Source organism: Hyla sarda, chromosome 8 (assembly GCF_029499605.1).
Source record: "Hyla sarda isolate aHylSar1 chromosome 8, aHylSar1.hap1, whole genome shotgun sequence".
Lineage (NCBI taxonomy): Eukaryota > Metazoa > Chordata > Amphibia > Anura > Hylidae > Hyla > Hyla sarda.
In genome coordinates, this window is record NC_079196.1 from 12,040,938 (window position 1) to 12,058,595 (window position 17,658).

The 17,658-nt window shown below is 41.8% G+C and overlaps 1 protein-coding gene across 8 annotated transcripts in view; it reads left to right on the forward strand.

Annotated features, from left to right (window-relative positions):
• KALRN (kalirin RhoGEF kinase) overlaps positions 1–17,658 on the forward strand; it is a 353,691-nt gene that overhangs the window by 273,818 nt on the left and 62,215 nt on the right. For all 8 annotated transcript variants that reach the window (XM_056535719.1, XM_056535720.1, XM_056535723.1 and 5 more), the window contains 2 exons: positions 14,306–14,574; positions 16,153–16,254. In XM_056535719.1, coding sequence (XP_056391694.1) covers positions 14,306–14,574; positions 16,153–16,254 — 371 coding nt within the window. The remainder of the gene's footprint in view (positions 1–14,305; positions 14,575–16,152; positions 16,255–17,658) is intronic.

The window sequence follows — 17,658 nt, forward strand, 5'->3', positions numbered from 1 at the left end:
TAATTAATACTGTCACTGTTGCCCTTAGCAACCAATCACATCCCCACTTTTCTTACTCTGGTAAAAATGACTGGTTGCTATGGGCAACAGGGATGGTTTCAGTTTTGATGAGAGGCCTCCTTGTGTATCACTCGCCTTTTTCAAGACCTTTGCTTGCTGTCAGTGAATGGGAACATGGAAAGCCATCCTGATCTGTTTTCTACAGCTGAGGGTTTGTTATGCCGTATCACTTCATATCTTTCTTGGTCGTTCCTGACTGAACACAGAGAGGATACATAGACGCAACGCAGCGCTGCTTATGAGAAGAAAATATGACTGAAATTATTGCGTCTGGTAAAATCCGGTGCTGCCTGCAGTGACCAATCAGATTTCATCTTCTTTTCTCTACCGTGCCCTGTGCTGCCCCCCAGTGTCAAGGTCGTTCGCAATCTCTGTATTGATCTCCATTTTGGCCATTTGTGCTACAACTACAACTCCCATCATGCCATCACGGTCGCAGCAGATTTGCTGGGAGTTGTAGTTTTGCAACATCTGGAGGTGCGCAGGTTGGAGACCACTGCTCTAGCACGTTCTAATTACCCTTGTTAATTAACACTGTCACTGTTGCCCTTAGCAACCAATCACATCTCCACTTTCATTTCTTACTCTGGTAAAAAATGACTGGTTGCTATGGGCAACAGGGATGGTTTCAGTTTTGATGAGAGGCCTCCTTGTGTATCACTCGCCTTTTTCAAGACCTTTGCTTGCTGTCAGTGAATGGGAACATGGAAAGCCATCCTGATCTGTTTTCTACAGCTGAGGGTTTGTTATGCCGTATCACTTCATATCTTTCTTGGTCGTTCCTGACTGAACACAGAGAGGATACATAGACGCAGCGCTGCTTATGAGAAGAAAATATGACAGAAATTATTGCGTCTGGTAAAATCCGGTGCTGCCTGCAGTGACCAATCAGATTTCATCTTCTTTTCTCTACCGTGCCCTGTGCTGCCCCCCAGTGTCAAGGTCGTTCACAACCTCTGTATTGATCTCCATTTTGGCCATTTGTGCTACTGCTACAACTCCCTACATGCCATTATGGTCGCAGCAGATTTGTTGGGAGTTGAAGTTTTGCGTTGACCTTCTTCCTCTTGGTCTGTTGTACAACTACAACTCCCATCATGCCATCACGGTCGCAGCAGATTTGCTGGGAGTTGTAGTTTTGCAATATTTGGAGAAAGACAGACAGAATTCCCGCTCAGTAATCCAGATGATAGGAGTACAATTACATAATAAATTAATGCAGTGCCCGGGGCGTGAAATCTGCATAGCTCATCATACACAGCGTGCGCGCTCCTGGCACCGCCCGGATTGTACTGTACATTGTGTATGTCCTGTGCCCGCCTCACACCCAACTCACATGCAGCAGCGCGGTATAACGTGGCTATCCTGAGATCTCCAGACATGATGGAGTTAAAACCCCATCGATTCCTCGTGACCTGGTGACAGGTCTCGCCAGCCGTCTGCACACGTACCAATAATAGTTAAGGCCGCGTTCGCATCACGCTTTTTGCATCTGTCGAGTTCATACGATTCTGTCCTTGCGAATCATAAAGAATCCTAAATCCAAACGCATTTATTGACAAATAATATCCAACACATGCGCCCATTTTGATCCGTTTACGCTCTCGTCCATTTTTTTTTCGACTGCGATTTTTCATCCCAATTCATAAACTCATTTTAATCGTATTTAATCGAATTACTCTACGTTTAATTCCATTTAATCGTATACAAATTTTTTACACATGCGCAGTAACTCTGGAATAGTCTAGAAAAGTCCGCCACGACAACCACTGTGTGGCAACGTAATCGTTGGCGATCGTATTAGGCCACATTCACATCCCGATTTTTTGCATCCATCAAGTTCATTCGATTCTGGCCTTAAAAATTGTATAGAATTGTATAAGTAGAACAGGGTGCCCCCAGCTGTTGCAAAACTACAACTCCCAGCATGCCCGGACAGCCGAAGGCTGTCCGGGCATGCTGGGAGTTGTAGTTTTGCAACAGCTGGCTGGTTGGAAAACACTGATCTAGACATATGCATTGACTTCTGTTAACAAAGCGTATCCCAAACATACAACTGTGTTTGTCCTTTTAAGCTTTTTCACGATTTTTCGTAGTGGACCGCGATTTTTCATTGTAATTCAAAAATGGATTAAAATCATATCAAATTTTATTTTTATTTATTTTTTTAACATTACTGTGTATGTAAATCGTGCAGAATTGTATCACTGTGTATTTAAGTCCGTATAATTGTTATTCAATTTTATTTTCGATTTTAATTTTTTTAACATTTTTTTTACACATGCGCAGTATCTTAGAAATAGTCTACAAAGAGTGAGAAACATAAAAACGTAAGATTTAAAATAATAAAGGAAATATAAAAAGAAAAGTGTGAAAACGTACTACCATACGTTTAACAGATGCAATTTTTAGACTCATCCTATTGATTTATTTAGCATACGATTGCGGCCTAAATATCGTATATATGTTATCTATTAAATAGTGTAAATGTTTGTTTCTCAGTCTTTGTTGACCAACCTTAAGATACTGCGCACGTGTAAAAAAAAAAAGAAGTTATAAATGTAATAAAAATTTTGTACAATTTTTATACGGATCAAAACGTGACGCGATTCACAACAATTTACATAGACAGTAACTTAAAAAAAAAATATTTGGATACGATTTTGATAAAAAAATGTGATTTTAAATCCTGCAAAAACGTTAAAGAACCCCAAAACGGTTACATGGGTTGGATACATTTCATCATAGAAGTCAATGTATATGTCTAGCTCAAAACCAATCAGCCAGGGGTGGCAGAACTACAACTCCCAGCTTGCCCGGACAGCCTTCGGCGGTCCGGGCATGCTGGGAGTTGTAGTTTTGCAACAGCTGGAGGCACGATGGTTTGTGATTCTCAAAGGGGTACTCCGGTGGAAAACATAAATTTTTTTTTTAAATCAACTGGTGCCAGAAAGTTACACAGATCTGTAATTTACTTCTATTGAAAAAAAATCTTAATCCTGCCAGTACTTATTAGCAGCTGATTACTACAGAGGTGCTCTCTGCTGACATCTCTGTCCATTTTTTAGAACTGTCCAGAGTAGGAGAAAATCCCCATAGTAAACATATGCTGTTCTGGACAGTTCCTAAAATGGACAGAGATGTCAGCAGAGAGCACTGTGGTCGTGATGTCAGCAGAGAGCTCTGTGTTCCAAAAATAAAAGAATTTCTTCTGTAGTATTCAGCAGATAATAAGTACTGGAAGGATTAAGATTTTTTTTTAAATAAAAGTAATTTACAAATCTGTTTAACTTTCTGGCACCAGTGTTCCACCGGAGTACCTCTTTAAGGATAGAGTCGTAGGAACTCTATGGATGCAAAAAGTGACTACATTGCCATAGTGTTTGGCAGTCAGGGCATGATGGGAGTTGTAGTTTTGCAACAGCTGGACAGTCATAGGTTGGTGGAGACTGCGTTACCAGTACCGTAAGATCTGACCAGGAAGGATCACTCCCATCATTGCTGATATCCAGCTGTGCCCCTCCTCCCTTTTTAATGTTCGGGTTCTCGTTACCCACATTTGGCGCCGCCTCTACCGCCAAAATCGAATGATGATTTTTTTTTTGCGCATTTATTAGTTGTAAAATCAAAGATCCACTTACTTATTCACCATTCGTTCGGTTGTCCTGGATCCATCGCTCGTTTTTTTTTTTTATTTGCCGACGCCGTTCCAGACCATTTTGTTATTGTTTGTTGCTATTTTTACTGTTCCCTTATCTGTGGAGCCGCCGGTCTGCGCCTTCCCAGGATCCAGCCTTGTAGTAAAGATCCGGTCGCATTCCTCCATATTTATGATTCTCATTACTTAATCCAGGACGGTTATTAATAGTCTGCGAGGAGGAGGCCGCCCGTCAGGTAACCTCCATGTTCCTGAGCGCAGGTGAGTCACAGGTGATGCCCGACTCATAACTCATCCACTCACCCATCCATGTCAGTCTGCGCACGGACGGCGAGGCGAGAGGATGACGGCTGTACGCTGCTGTATGATCCACATCAGAGGTCGGTGTCTGCAGTCAGTATACTATAAGACAATATTCTAGATTATACTCTATCACACTACAGGGCATTATACTATACAATTACACTACACTACAGTGCATTATACTATACAATTACACTACACTACAGTGCATTATACTATACAATTACACTACACTACAGTGCATTATACTATACAATTACACTACACTACAGTGCATTATACTATACAATTACACATACATTACATCATACTGTACTGTACTAGATTATAGTATGTATTGAATTACAGTATAGTGCATTATATAGCATTGTACTTTACTACATTGTAGCATGTTTACTACTTTATCACTATTTTAGCATAGTTTGTATACTATGGCAAAGGGCATGTTATAGTACAGAACAGTTGTGAATATTATAGAACATCTGTATTCCATTATATTTCGTATTTCATGCTACATTGTTGTTCTTACATCAGGTGTTCCTGAGGCCGGGTCTGCTGTGTCTACTGTAAAGTGACCACTCTGCTACTGAATACTGGGGGGCACTGATCTATAGAAGTGTGACAGCTCTGCTACTGAGTACTGGGGGCACTGATCTATAGAAGTGTGACAGCTCTGCTACTGAGTACTGGGGGCACTGATCTCTAGAAGTGTGACAGATCTGCTGCTTAATACTGGGGAGCACTGATCTATAGAAGTGTGACAGCTCTGCTACTGACTACTGGGGGCACTGATCTATAGAAGTGTGACAGCTCTACTACTGAATACTGGGGGCACTGATCTATAGAAGTGTGACAGCTCTGCTACTGAATAGTGGGGACACTGATCTATAGAAGTGTGACAGCTCTGCTACTGAATACTGGGGACACTGATCTATAGAAGTGTGACAGCTCTGCTACTGAATACTGGGGGGCACTGATCTATAGAAGTGTGATAGCTCTACTACTGAATACTGGGGGCACTGATCTATAGAAGTGTGACAGCTCTGCTACTGAGTACTGGGGGCACTGATCTATAGAAGTGTGACAGCTCTGCTGCTGAATACTGGGCAGCACTGATCTATAGAAGTGTGACAGCTCTGCTACTGAATACTGGGGGCACTGATCTATAGAGGTGTGACAGCTCTGCTACTGAATACTGGGGGCACTGATCTATAGAAGTGTGACAGCTCTGCTACTGAATACTGGGGAGCACTGATCTATAGAGGTGTGACAGCTCTGCTACTGAATACTGGGGAGCACTGATCTATAGAAGTGTGACCGTACTGCTACTGAATACTGGGGGCACTGATCTATAGAAGTGTGACAGCTCTGCTACTGAATACTGGGGAGCACTGATCTATAGAGGTGTGACAGCTCTGCTACTGAATACTGGGGAGCACTGATCTATAGAAGTGTGACCGTACTGCTACTGAATACTGGGGGCACTGATCTATAGAAGTGTGACAGCTCTGCTACTGAATACTGGGGAGCACTGATCTATAGAGGTGTGACAGCTCTGCTACTGAATACTGGGGAGCACTGATCTATAGAAGTGTGACCGTACTGCTACTGAATACTGGGGGCACTGATCTATAGAAGTGTGACAGCTCTGCTACTGAATACTGGGGAGCACTGATCTATAGAGGTGTGACAGCTCTGCTACTGAATACTGGGGAGCACTGATCTATAGAAGTGTGACCGTACTGCTACTGAATACTGGGGGCACTGATCTATAGAAGTGTGACAGCTCTGCTACTGAATACTGGGGAGCACTGATCTATAGAGGTGTGACAGCTCTGCTACTGAATACTGGGGGGCACTGATCTATAGAAGTGTGACCGTACTGCTACTGAATACTGGGGGCACTGATCTATAGAAGTGTGACAGCTCTGCTACTGAATACTGGGGGGCACTGATCTATAGAAGTGTGACAGCTCTGCTGCTGAGTTCTGGGGACACTGATCTATAGAAGTGTGACAGCTCTGCTACTGAATACTGGGGGCACTGATCTATAGAAGTGTGACAGCTCTGCTACTGAATACTGGGGACACTGATCTATAGAAGTGTGACAGCTCTGCTACTGAATACTGGGGGCACTGATCTATAGAAGTGTGACAGCTCTGCTACTGAATACTGGGGGCACTGATCTATAGAAGTGTGACAGCTCTGCTACTGAGTACTGGGGGGCACTGATCTATAGAATTGTGACAGCTCTGCTACTGAATACTGGGGGCACTGATCTATAGAAGTGTGACAGCTCTGCTACTGAATACTGGGGGCACTGATCTATAGAAGTGTGACAGCTCTGCTGCTGAGTACTGGGGACACTGATCTATAGAAGTGTGACAGCTCTGCTACTGAATACTGGGGGCACTGATCTATAGAAGTGTGACAGCTCTGCTGCTGAGTACTGGGGACACTGATCTATAGAAGTGTGACAGCTCTGCTGCTGAGTACTGGGGACACTGATCTATAGAAGTGTGACAGCTCTGCTACTGAGTACTGGGGGGCACTGATCTATAGAAGTGTGACAGCTCTGCTGCTGAGTACTGGGGGCACTGATCTATAGAAGTGTGACAGCTCTGCTGCTGAATACTGGGGGCACTGGTCTATAGAAGTGGGACAGCTCTGCTACTGAATACTGGGGGCACTGATCTATAGAAGTGTGACAGCTCTGCTGCTGAGTACTGGGGGCACTGTTCTATAGAAGTGTGACCGCTCTGCTACTGAATACTGGGGGCACTGATCTATAGAAGTGTGACAGCTCTGCTGCTGAATACTGGGGACACTGATCTATAGAAGTGTGACAGCTCTACTGCTGAGTACTGGGGGCACTGATCTATAGAAGGGTGACAGCTCTGCTACTGAATACTGGGGACACTGATCTATAAAAGTGTGACCGCTCTGCTACTGAGTACTGGGGGCATTGGTCTATAGAAGTGTGACAGCTCTGCTGCTGAATACTGGGGGCACTGATCTATAAAAGTGTGACCGCTCTGCTACTGAGTACTGGGGGCATTGGTCTATAGAAGTGTGACCGCTCTGCTACTGAGTACTGGGGACACTGATCTATAGAGGTGTGACAGCTCTGCTACTGAGTACTGGGGACACTGATCTATAGAAGTGTGACAGCTCTGCTGCTGAATACTGGGGGCACTGATCTATAGAAGTGTGATAGCTCTACTACTGAATACTGGGGGCACTGATCTATAGAGGTGTGACAGCTCTGCTGCTGAGTACTGGGGGCACTGATCTATAGAAGTGTGACAGCTCTACTACTGAATACTGGGGGCACTGATCTATAGAAGTGTGACAGCTCTGCTACTGAATACTGGGGGCACTGATCTATAGAAGTGTGACAGCTCTGCTACTGAATACTGGGGACACTGATCTATAGAGGTGTGACAGCTCTGCTGCTGAGTACTGGGGGCACTGATCTATAGAAGTGTGACAGCTCTGCTGCTGAATACTGGGGGCACTGATCTATAGAAGTGTGACAGCTCTGCTACTGAATACTGGGGACACTGATCTATAGAAGTGACAGCTCTGCTGGGGGCTCTGGGGGCATTGGTCTATATCAAAGTTTCCCAAGCAGGGTGCCTCCAGCTGTTGCAAAACTACAACTCCCAGCATGCCCGGACAGCCAGAGGCTGTCCGGGCATGCTGGGAGTAGTAGTTTTGCAACAGCTGGAGGCACCCTGGTTGGGAAACACTGGTCTATATAAATGTGACAGCTCTGCTGCTGACTACTGGGGGGCGCTGCAAAGCACTGGTGTATATGAACATTTTGGTGAGACTTCCCTCTGTGGACAGATACGACTGTAGATGATTAACCCCCGGTGTCTCTGCAGCTCGGGATACAGCGCCCATAACGTTTAGTTTATAGACGTCCTCCATAGTCTGGGAGGCCATGTGCCTTTATTGTGAATTCCGCTGAGTATGTGAGGAATTCACGCCAAGCCGGTCTGACCAAATATCTGTGACTACCCGGAAAATAAAAACATGAGACTCCAGTCCATTGACCTGAAAGAAGGAGGAGGCAGAAGTGTCATAAAAGCTTTTACAGCTTATAATAGGGTTTATGGTCCAATTCTGCATCAATTCCAAGATCACTGCTGGATGTCAGGAAATAGAAACCATCTCCATTTACATTCACTGATCTGAAAACCCTTCCTGACCCAATACTTCTCACAGCTGAGGGGTTGTGACACTTGTATCCAGTCTGGACTATCCTGTGATAATTGTTTGTGAAAAAATCACATTCCCTGAAAGCAAGCAGAGATATGAGAATAGTGAGGGAGCATGACACGGTGAAGAAGCTTCATATTCAGGAGATAGTAGAGGGTTAACCTGCCTGCTGACTGGTACAGAACGATTCCCGGAATAAACGCCTAGCGCCGCCAACGGGAGAATAATAATCCGCCTGCGCAAGTGTGATCCGCTCATGTGTCACCTGTGTCCGGGAATCACAGAGCCACTGTCATGAAACCATGTGACCTGCATGATGGGAGTAGTAGTATCCGGTCTGGAGGACAGGAATATGCTGACTGGATCAATCGCATTGCCACGTTGCAGCCATTGTATCTAAGCTTGTCTTGTGATACTGTCTTCTTAGTCACTTTATCTAAGCAAGCCCATCATGTGATACTGTCTTCTGAGTCACTGTATCTAAGCCCATCATGTGATACTGTCTTCTGGGTCACTGTATATAATCCTATCATGTGTGATACTCTACTGAGCTGAGTGTCTAAGCTGATCATGTTTAATACTGTCTTCTGTGCCTCTGTATCTAATTCAGTCATGTGTGATACTGTCTTCTGAACCGTGTATCTAATCCTTATGTGGGATACTGTCTACTGAGCCAGGTATCTAATCCTTGTAGGATACTGCCTACTGAGCCGTGTATCTAATCCTTATGTGGGATACGGTCTACTGAGCCGTGTATCTAATCCTTATGTGGGATACTGTCTAATGAGCCGTGCTGAGCAGTGTATCTAATCCATCATGTATGATGCTGTCTGCTGAGCTGTGTATCTAAGCCTTTCCTGGGTGATACTTTCTGCTGAGCAGTGTATCTAAGCCTATTGTGGTTGATACTCATTGCTGAGCAGTGTATCTAAGCCTATTGTGGTTGATACTCATTGCTGAGCAGTGTATCTAAGCCTATCCTGGGTGATACTTTCTGCTGAGCAGTGTATCTAAGCCTATCCTGGGTGATACTCATTGCTGAGCAGTGTATCTAAGCCTATTGTGGTTGATACTCATTGCTGAGCAGTGTATCTAAGCCTATTGTGGTTGATACTCATTGCTGAGCTGCGTATCTAAGCCTTTCCTGGGTAATACTTTCGGCTGAGCAGTGTATCAAAGCCTATTGTGGTTGATACTCATTGCTGAGCAGTGTATCTAAACCTATTGTGGTTGATACTCATTGCTGAGCAGTGTATCTAAACCTATTGTGGTTGATACTCATTGCTGAGCAGTGTATCTAAGCCTCTCCTGGGTGATCGGTCTCGGTACACGTCCTGTCGCTGGGATCGGTAATGGGATGATGCGTCTCTGTATAATTTCCTTCCTGCCATAAACTCCACATTACAGGTTACACTAATCCCCTATTAATGTCGGTGAGGATTACGGTGGACGCGGCGCTGTCGTCACCGTTCCGTGTAGTCTCCGTGATATCTGGGTGTTCATTCATCGGTCATTACAGTTTGTCCCCGGCTCTCCCAGTTGTGCGGTAATACATCCCCTCTGTACAGGTAATGGCCGCCTTATCGCTTGTCACCCAGCTTTCCCAGAAATCAGCATGAGCAGGAAATATGGGAAAATGTGCATCTAAGAAAAGGAATGTTCCGGAATTCTGTTTTTATTTTAAAAATAAAAAGTTCTGCAACTTTATATAATAGACATTTTTTTCAATTCTTGATTTATTTATAAGATCTCTGATTGATTTCAGTGAATAAGAAGCGGTTAACCTGTATATAGACAGTGCTGCTCTCAGATAAGAAGGGGTACCAAAATTATATCCAGTCTAGACAATGCTCTGTGAGCTAAACATCCTGGACTCCAGACTGATACATTGTACATAGTCCTGCTCTCAGCTGAGAAGTGATACAATTGTATCCAGTCTAGACAATGCTCTGTGAGCTAAACATACTGGACTCCAGGCTGATACATTGTACATAGCTCGTCCTGCCCTCAGCTGAGAAGTGATACAATTGTATCCAGTCTAAACAATGCTCTGTGAGCTAAACAGCCTGGACTCCAGACTGATACATTGTATATTGCTAGTCCTGCTCTCAGCTGAGAAGTGATACAATTGTGTCCAGTCTAGACAATGCTCTGTGAGCTAAACATCCTGGACTCCAGACTGATACATTGTACATAGCTAGTCCTGCTCTCAGCTGAGAAGTGATACAATTGTGTCCAGTCTAGACAATGCTCTGTGAGCTATACACATCAGCACTGTTAAGAAGTGATATAAGCTGTTACACTGGCTTGAGAAAGGTCTCATTGAGCTGACCGAAACATAGCACTTGTGACTGGATGGGTGAATAAACCACTTTTTTGTATGCCACATTGGAGTGCCGCTGCATCAGCACTGTTACACACACATATATATATACACTTCATCCTTTATATTTATATATTTATTGCCTATAGATATATATACACTTCGTCCTTTATATTTATATATTTATTACCTATAGATATACACTTCATCCTTTATATTTATATATTTATTGCCTATAGATATATATACACTTCGTCCTTTATATTTATATATTTATTGCCTATAGATATATATACACTTCGTCCTTTATATTTATATATTTATTACCTATAGATATACACTTCATCCTTTATATATTACCTATAGCTATATACACTTCATCCTTTATATTTATATATTTATTACCTATAGCTATATACACTTCATCCTTTATATTTATATATTTATTACCTATAGCTATATACACTTCATCCTTTATATTTATATATTTATTACCTATAGCTATATACACTTCATCCTTTATATTTATATATTTATTGCCTATAGATATATATACACTTCATCCTTTATATTTATATATTTATTGCCTATAGATATATATACACTGCATCCTTTATATTTATATATTTATTACCTATAGCTATATACACTTCATTCTTTATATTTATATATTTATTGCCTATAGCTATATACACTTCATCCTTTATATTTATATATTTATTACCTATAGATATATACACTTCATCCTTTATATTTATTACCTATAGATATATATACACTTCATCCTTTATATTTATATATTTATTACCTATAGATATATATACTTCATCCTTTATATTTATTACCTATAGATATACTTCATCCTTTATATTTATATATTTATTACCTATAGATATATATACACTTCATCCTTTATATTTATATATTTATTGCCTATAGCTATATACACTTCATCCTTTATATTTATATATTTATTACCTGTAGATATATATACACTTCATCCTTTATATTTATATATTTATTGCCTATAGCTATATACACTTCATCCTTTATATTTATATATTTATTACCTATAGATATATATACACTTCATCCTTTATATTTATATATTTATTACCTATAGATATATACACTTCATCCTTTATATTTATATATTTATTACCTATAGATATATATACACTTCATCCTTTATATATTTATTACCTATAGATATATACACTTCATCCTATATATTTATATATTTATTGCCTATAGATATATACACTTCATCCTATATATTTATTGCCTATAGATATATACACTTCATCCTATATATTTATTGCCTATAGATATATACACTTCATCCTATATATTTATTGCCTATAGATATATACACTTCATCCTATATATTTATTGCCTATAGATATATACACTTCATCCTTTATATTTATATATTTATTACCTATAGATATATACACTTCATCCTATATATTTATAGCCTATAGATATATACACTTCATCCCTTATATTTATATATATATATATATATTGCCTATAGATATATACACTTCATCCTATATATTTATTACCTATAGATATATACACTTCATCCTTTATATTTATATATTTATTACCTATAGATATATACACTTCATCCTATATATTTATTACCTATAGATATATATACACTTCATCCTTTATATTTATATATTTATTACCTGTAGCTATATACACTTCATCCTATATATTTATTACCTATAGCTATATACACTTCATCCTTTATATTTATATATTTATTACCTGTAGCTATATACACTTCATCCTATATATTTATATATTTATTACCTATAGATATATACACTTCATCCTTTATATTTATATATTTATTACCTATAGATATATACACTTCATCCTTTATATTTATATATTTATTACCTATAGCTATATACACTTCATCCTTTATATATTACCTATAGATATATACACTTCATCCTTTATATTTATATATTTATTGCCTATAGCTATATACACTTCATCCTTTATATTTATATATTTATTACCTGTAGCTATATACACTTCATCCTTTATATATTACCTATAGCTATATACACTTCATCCTTTATATTTATATATTTATTACCTGTAGCTATATACACTTCATCCTTTATATATTACCTATAGATATATACACTTCATCCTTTATATTTATATATTTATTACCTGTAGCTATATACACTTCATCCTATATATTTATATATTTATTACCTATAGCTATATACACTTCATCCTTTATATATTACCTATAGATATATACACTTCATCCTTTATATTTATATATTTATTGCCTATAGCTATATACACTTCAGCCTTTATATTTATATATTTATTACCTGTAGCTATATACACTTCATCCTATATATTTATTACCTATAGATATATACACTTCATCCTTTATATTTATATATTTATTACCTATAGATATATACTAGAGATGAGCGAACTTACAGTAAATTCGATTCGTCACGAACTTCTCGGCTCGGCAGTTGATGATTTTTCCTGCGTAAATTAGTTCAGCTTTCAGGTGCTCCGGTGGGCTGGAAAAGGTGGATACAGACCTAGGAAAGAGTCTCCTAGGACTGTATCCACCTTTTCCAGCCCACGGGAGCACCGGAAAGCTGAACTAATTTATACAGGAAAAGACATCAACTGCCGAGCCGAGAGGTTCGTGACGAATCGAATTTACTGTAAGTTCGCTCATCTCTAATATATACATTGCATAATATATATATATATATATATATATATATATATATATATATATATATAAATAATATCACTTATAGATATATTTGCTGTACTCCCATTATGTGTCACCAGTAGATTATAAATGGCCTCTATTTCCCATTATGTGTCAGCTATAAATATATACTGCATCCTTTATGTATCACCTATAGTTATATACTACATTTTTATGTATGCCCTATAGACATATTTGCTGTACTCCTATTATGTATCATCTATAAATATATACCCTGTGACACATCCCCCATAGATCTTTATGGTTCATACTTGTATCACCTCCTATACATATATACATGTTCAGCCACATCTCCGATCTGGTAACATCTATACCAGTGGTCTTCAACCTGCGGACCACCAGATGTTTCAAATCTACAACTCACATGCTGGGAATTGTAGTTTGGCAACATCTGGAGGTCCGCAGGTTGGAGACCACCGATCTATACCTTTACACTGGGGTCGGGCTCCAGTTATTGGGGCCCCATCTCGATCTGAGCAGAGGAGTCGACCACAACAATCATGTTTATAGAAGGAGATCGGCCATCTATACGGTGACAGGCGAGTTATCAGTCCACAGCGCAGCTGTTAAGGGTTAATCCTGGCGGCCATGGAAATCATTAATGTGCTGTGACCTCATTCATTGTCCCCTGGGCAGGAGCCGTTGGCAGCGCCAATCACCGAGCCTCTTATCATGGCGCTGTACACACAGAGCAGAGGACAGCCGTAGCTGGGGGTCACCTCAGAGAGGTCTCATCAGGTGGGCGTCATCCCTTCTGGCCGCTCATGACATGTATCCATAGCTGGTGCCCATCTCTCCCATAATGCATCATGTCCAGCAGCCATTATGCTAGTCTGTATGTAGGGTCGGAGGCCTCACGGATATTATAACTCCTCTTGTGCGTTTGCGGCAGATTTGTTGCCTCCAGATCTGATCTCCATGTTTCTTCCTCTTACAGATGCGTTTTCTGTCTCCGGGGGAGAAAATGGGGGCAAGACCGATTCAGTGGCCAATTTACAGCCGCATTCCTCGCTGAATTCGATCCAGAGCTCGCCGGGGCCCAAGCGCTCCACGAACACGCTGAAGAAGTGGCTCACGAGTCCGGTGCGGCGGCTGAACAGCGGGAAGGCCGAGAGCAACATCAAGAAACAGAAGAAACGAGCGGGAAACCTGGGCTCCCCCAGATCCAACGACGACACCACGCCGCAAGGGGACAGCGCCGACGAGGTAGGATCAGGACCGTTATAACCGTTTTATAGTCATAGAATGAAAGTGTTTAAAGGGGTACTCCGTCCCGACCCAAAGGATAAGGGGATAAGATGTCTGATCTTGAGGGGTCCCTCCACTGGGGACCGCTGTAATCTCTACTGCGGCACCCCAGACATCTGGTGCACGGAGCGAACTTCTGCCGGATTACTGGTGATGCGGGGCGTAGGCTCGTGATGTCAGGGTCACGCCCCCTGAAGTCTATGGGAGGGGGCGTGAGCGTGACATCACGAGCCTCTGCCGATTCACCCGACGCTCTTCACGACTGCTGGGTGCAGCAGGGAGATTGCGGGGTTCCCCAGCTTCATGACCCCTGCGATCAGACATCTTATCCTCTATTGTTTGGATAGGGGATAAGATGTGTAGGGGCTGAGTACCCCTTTAAAGGGGTACTCCGTTGGAAAACATGTGTGTTTTTTTTTTTTGTTTGTTTTTTTTTTTTTTTTTAAATCAACTGGTGCCAAAAAGTTAAACAGATTTGTAAATTACTTCTATTAAAAAATCCTAATCCTTCCAGTACTTATTAGTAGGGATCGACCGATTATCAGATTGGCCGATATTATCAGCCGATATTCACGATTTTGGACGTTATCGGTATCGGCAATTACCTTGCTTATAATCCGATAATGCCCCGCACTGCAAACCCCTGCGCTACTTCTGGCTGCTGCGGTGTCCAGCGTTATGCAGTGCGCTGCGCAATGACGAGTGAGGTCCTCAACACAACGTCACCATCAGTGCGCACAGTGACAGCTCAGGACGCCGCCGGAGCCAGAAGTAACGCAGACCCCGGGAACAGGTAATTATAAAACCAGGGATGGGGAGGCAAAGGGGCAGCGGCGGTGGTTGGACTAAGGACCGGCAGGGGGAGAGAAGGGGGCGGCGGCGGTCTTGGGACAGCGAATAGGCAGGGGGCGGGGCAGCGGCTGTGGTAGGACTTAGGAGGACCCCAGAACAGGCAGGGGGAGAGAAGGGGGTGGCCACGGCGGTCTCTGGCACCGCAAAAGCCGCTGCAGTTCATTGATTTAAAGCGCCTTGGGAGGGGGAGGGGGGAGAAATAGCCAATAACTTATACCGGAATATCGGTATAAATCATCGGCTATCGACCTTAACCTTCAAAGATTATCGGTATCGGCCCTAAAAAAATTGATATCGGTCGATCCCTACTTATTAGCTGCTGAATACTACAGAGGAAAATCTTTCATCTGTCGGGTTTTCCTCCTGAAATCCACCACATTTTCTGTGGAAACCTTAGTAAATATGTTGGGTTTTTGTTAAAATGTTGGGGACACGCCCCTTTTCGATGGCCACGCCCCCTTTCCCGGCCGCCACGCCCCCGTTTTGGGTTTTCTTAGTAAAATGGAGAGTTAGTCTGGCTTTTTCAATTCTGCCGAACAACCCGACAAAACATGTCTGGTTTGCAATAAGTAAATGAGGGCCAATGTGTATGTTTAGGAACAAGATTCCCATCATCCTCCATGTGTGGGATGAAGCTCATTCTCCGCTCTGCATCAATGTTGGTCTCTTTTTTTTTTTTCCCAGAAGGGTAAGAGAGGATGGGATGAAGAGGCCGATGATGATTCGCACACCCCTCTCCCTCCACCCATGAAGATCTTTGATAATGAGCCAGCACCTGATGACAAGGTAACAAAAATCCTGCTAACCCCATGTGACTATGAGGGGGGGGCGAGCAGGGGGCTGTGGACCAGGAATGTCGGCTATAACCAAAAGAGACATTTATGTAATACTGTTGACCAGTGGTCTCAAACTGTGGCCCTCCAGATGTTGCAAAACTTCAACTCCCAGCATGGCTGTCCGGGCATGCTGGGAATTGAAGTTTTGCAACATCTGGAGGGCCACAGTTTGAAACCACTGCTGTAGCCAAACAACTATGATACTAAGAAATAAGACTACACTCAACATCAGCCTCATAACTCATCTCCGAAGCAACCGCAGAAATCAGTCACATGATGTAATGTCTATAAAAGATATACTAGTGCTGGAGCGTTATAGGACCCCATTATGGACCCTATTAATTCCCCTTATAGATGGTTACAGGCCCCATTATGGACCCTATTGTTTCCCCTTATAGATACAGACCCCATTATGGACCCTATTATTTCCCCTTATAGATGGTTACAGACCCCATTATGGACCCTATTATTTCCCCTTATAGATGGTTACAGGCCCCATTATGGACCCTATTATTTCCCCTTATAGATACAGACCCCATTATGGACCCTATTATTTTCCCTTATAGATGGTTACAGACCCCATTACGGACCCTATTATTCCCACTTATAGATGGTTACAGACCCATTACGGACCCTATTATTCCCACTTATAGATGGTTACAGACCCCATTACGGACCCTTTTATTCCCACTTATAGATGGTTACAGACCCCATTACGGACCCTATTATTCCCACTTATAGATGGTTACAGACCCCATTACGGACCCTATTATTCCCACTAATAGATGGTTACAGACCCCATTACGGACCCTATTATTCCCACTTATAGATGGTTACAGACCCCATTACGGACCCTATTATTCCCACTTATAGATGGTTACAGACCCTATTACGGACCCTATTATTTCCACTTATAGATGGTTACAGACCCCATTACGGACCCTATTATTCCCACTTATAGATGGTTACAGACCCCATTACGGACCCTATTATTCCCACTTATAGATGGTTACAGACCCCATTACGGACCCTATTATTCCCACTTATAGATGGTTACAGACCCCATTACGGACCCTATTATTCCCACTTATAGATGGTTACAGACCCCATTATGGACCCTATTATTTCCACTTATAGATGGTTACAGACCCTATTACGGACCCTATTATTCCCACTTATAGATGGTTACAGACCCCATTACGGACCCTATTATTCCCACTTATAGATGGTTACGGGCCCCTCCAGTCTCCTGTATTTGAAGCTTTATCACTACAGAATAGATAGATTTTGTATTGTAGCCTATGGAAACATTTTAACCCCTTAAGGACGCAGCCCTTTTTCACCTTAAGGACTG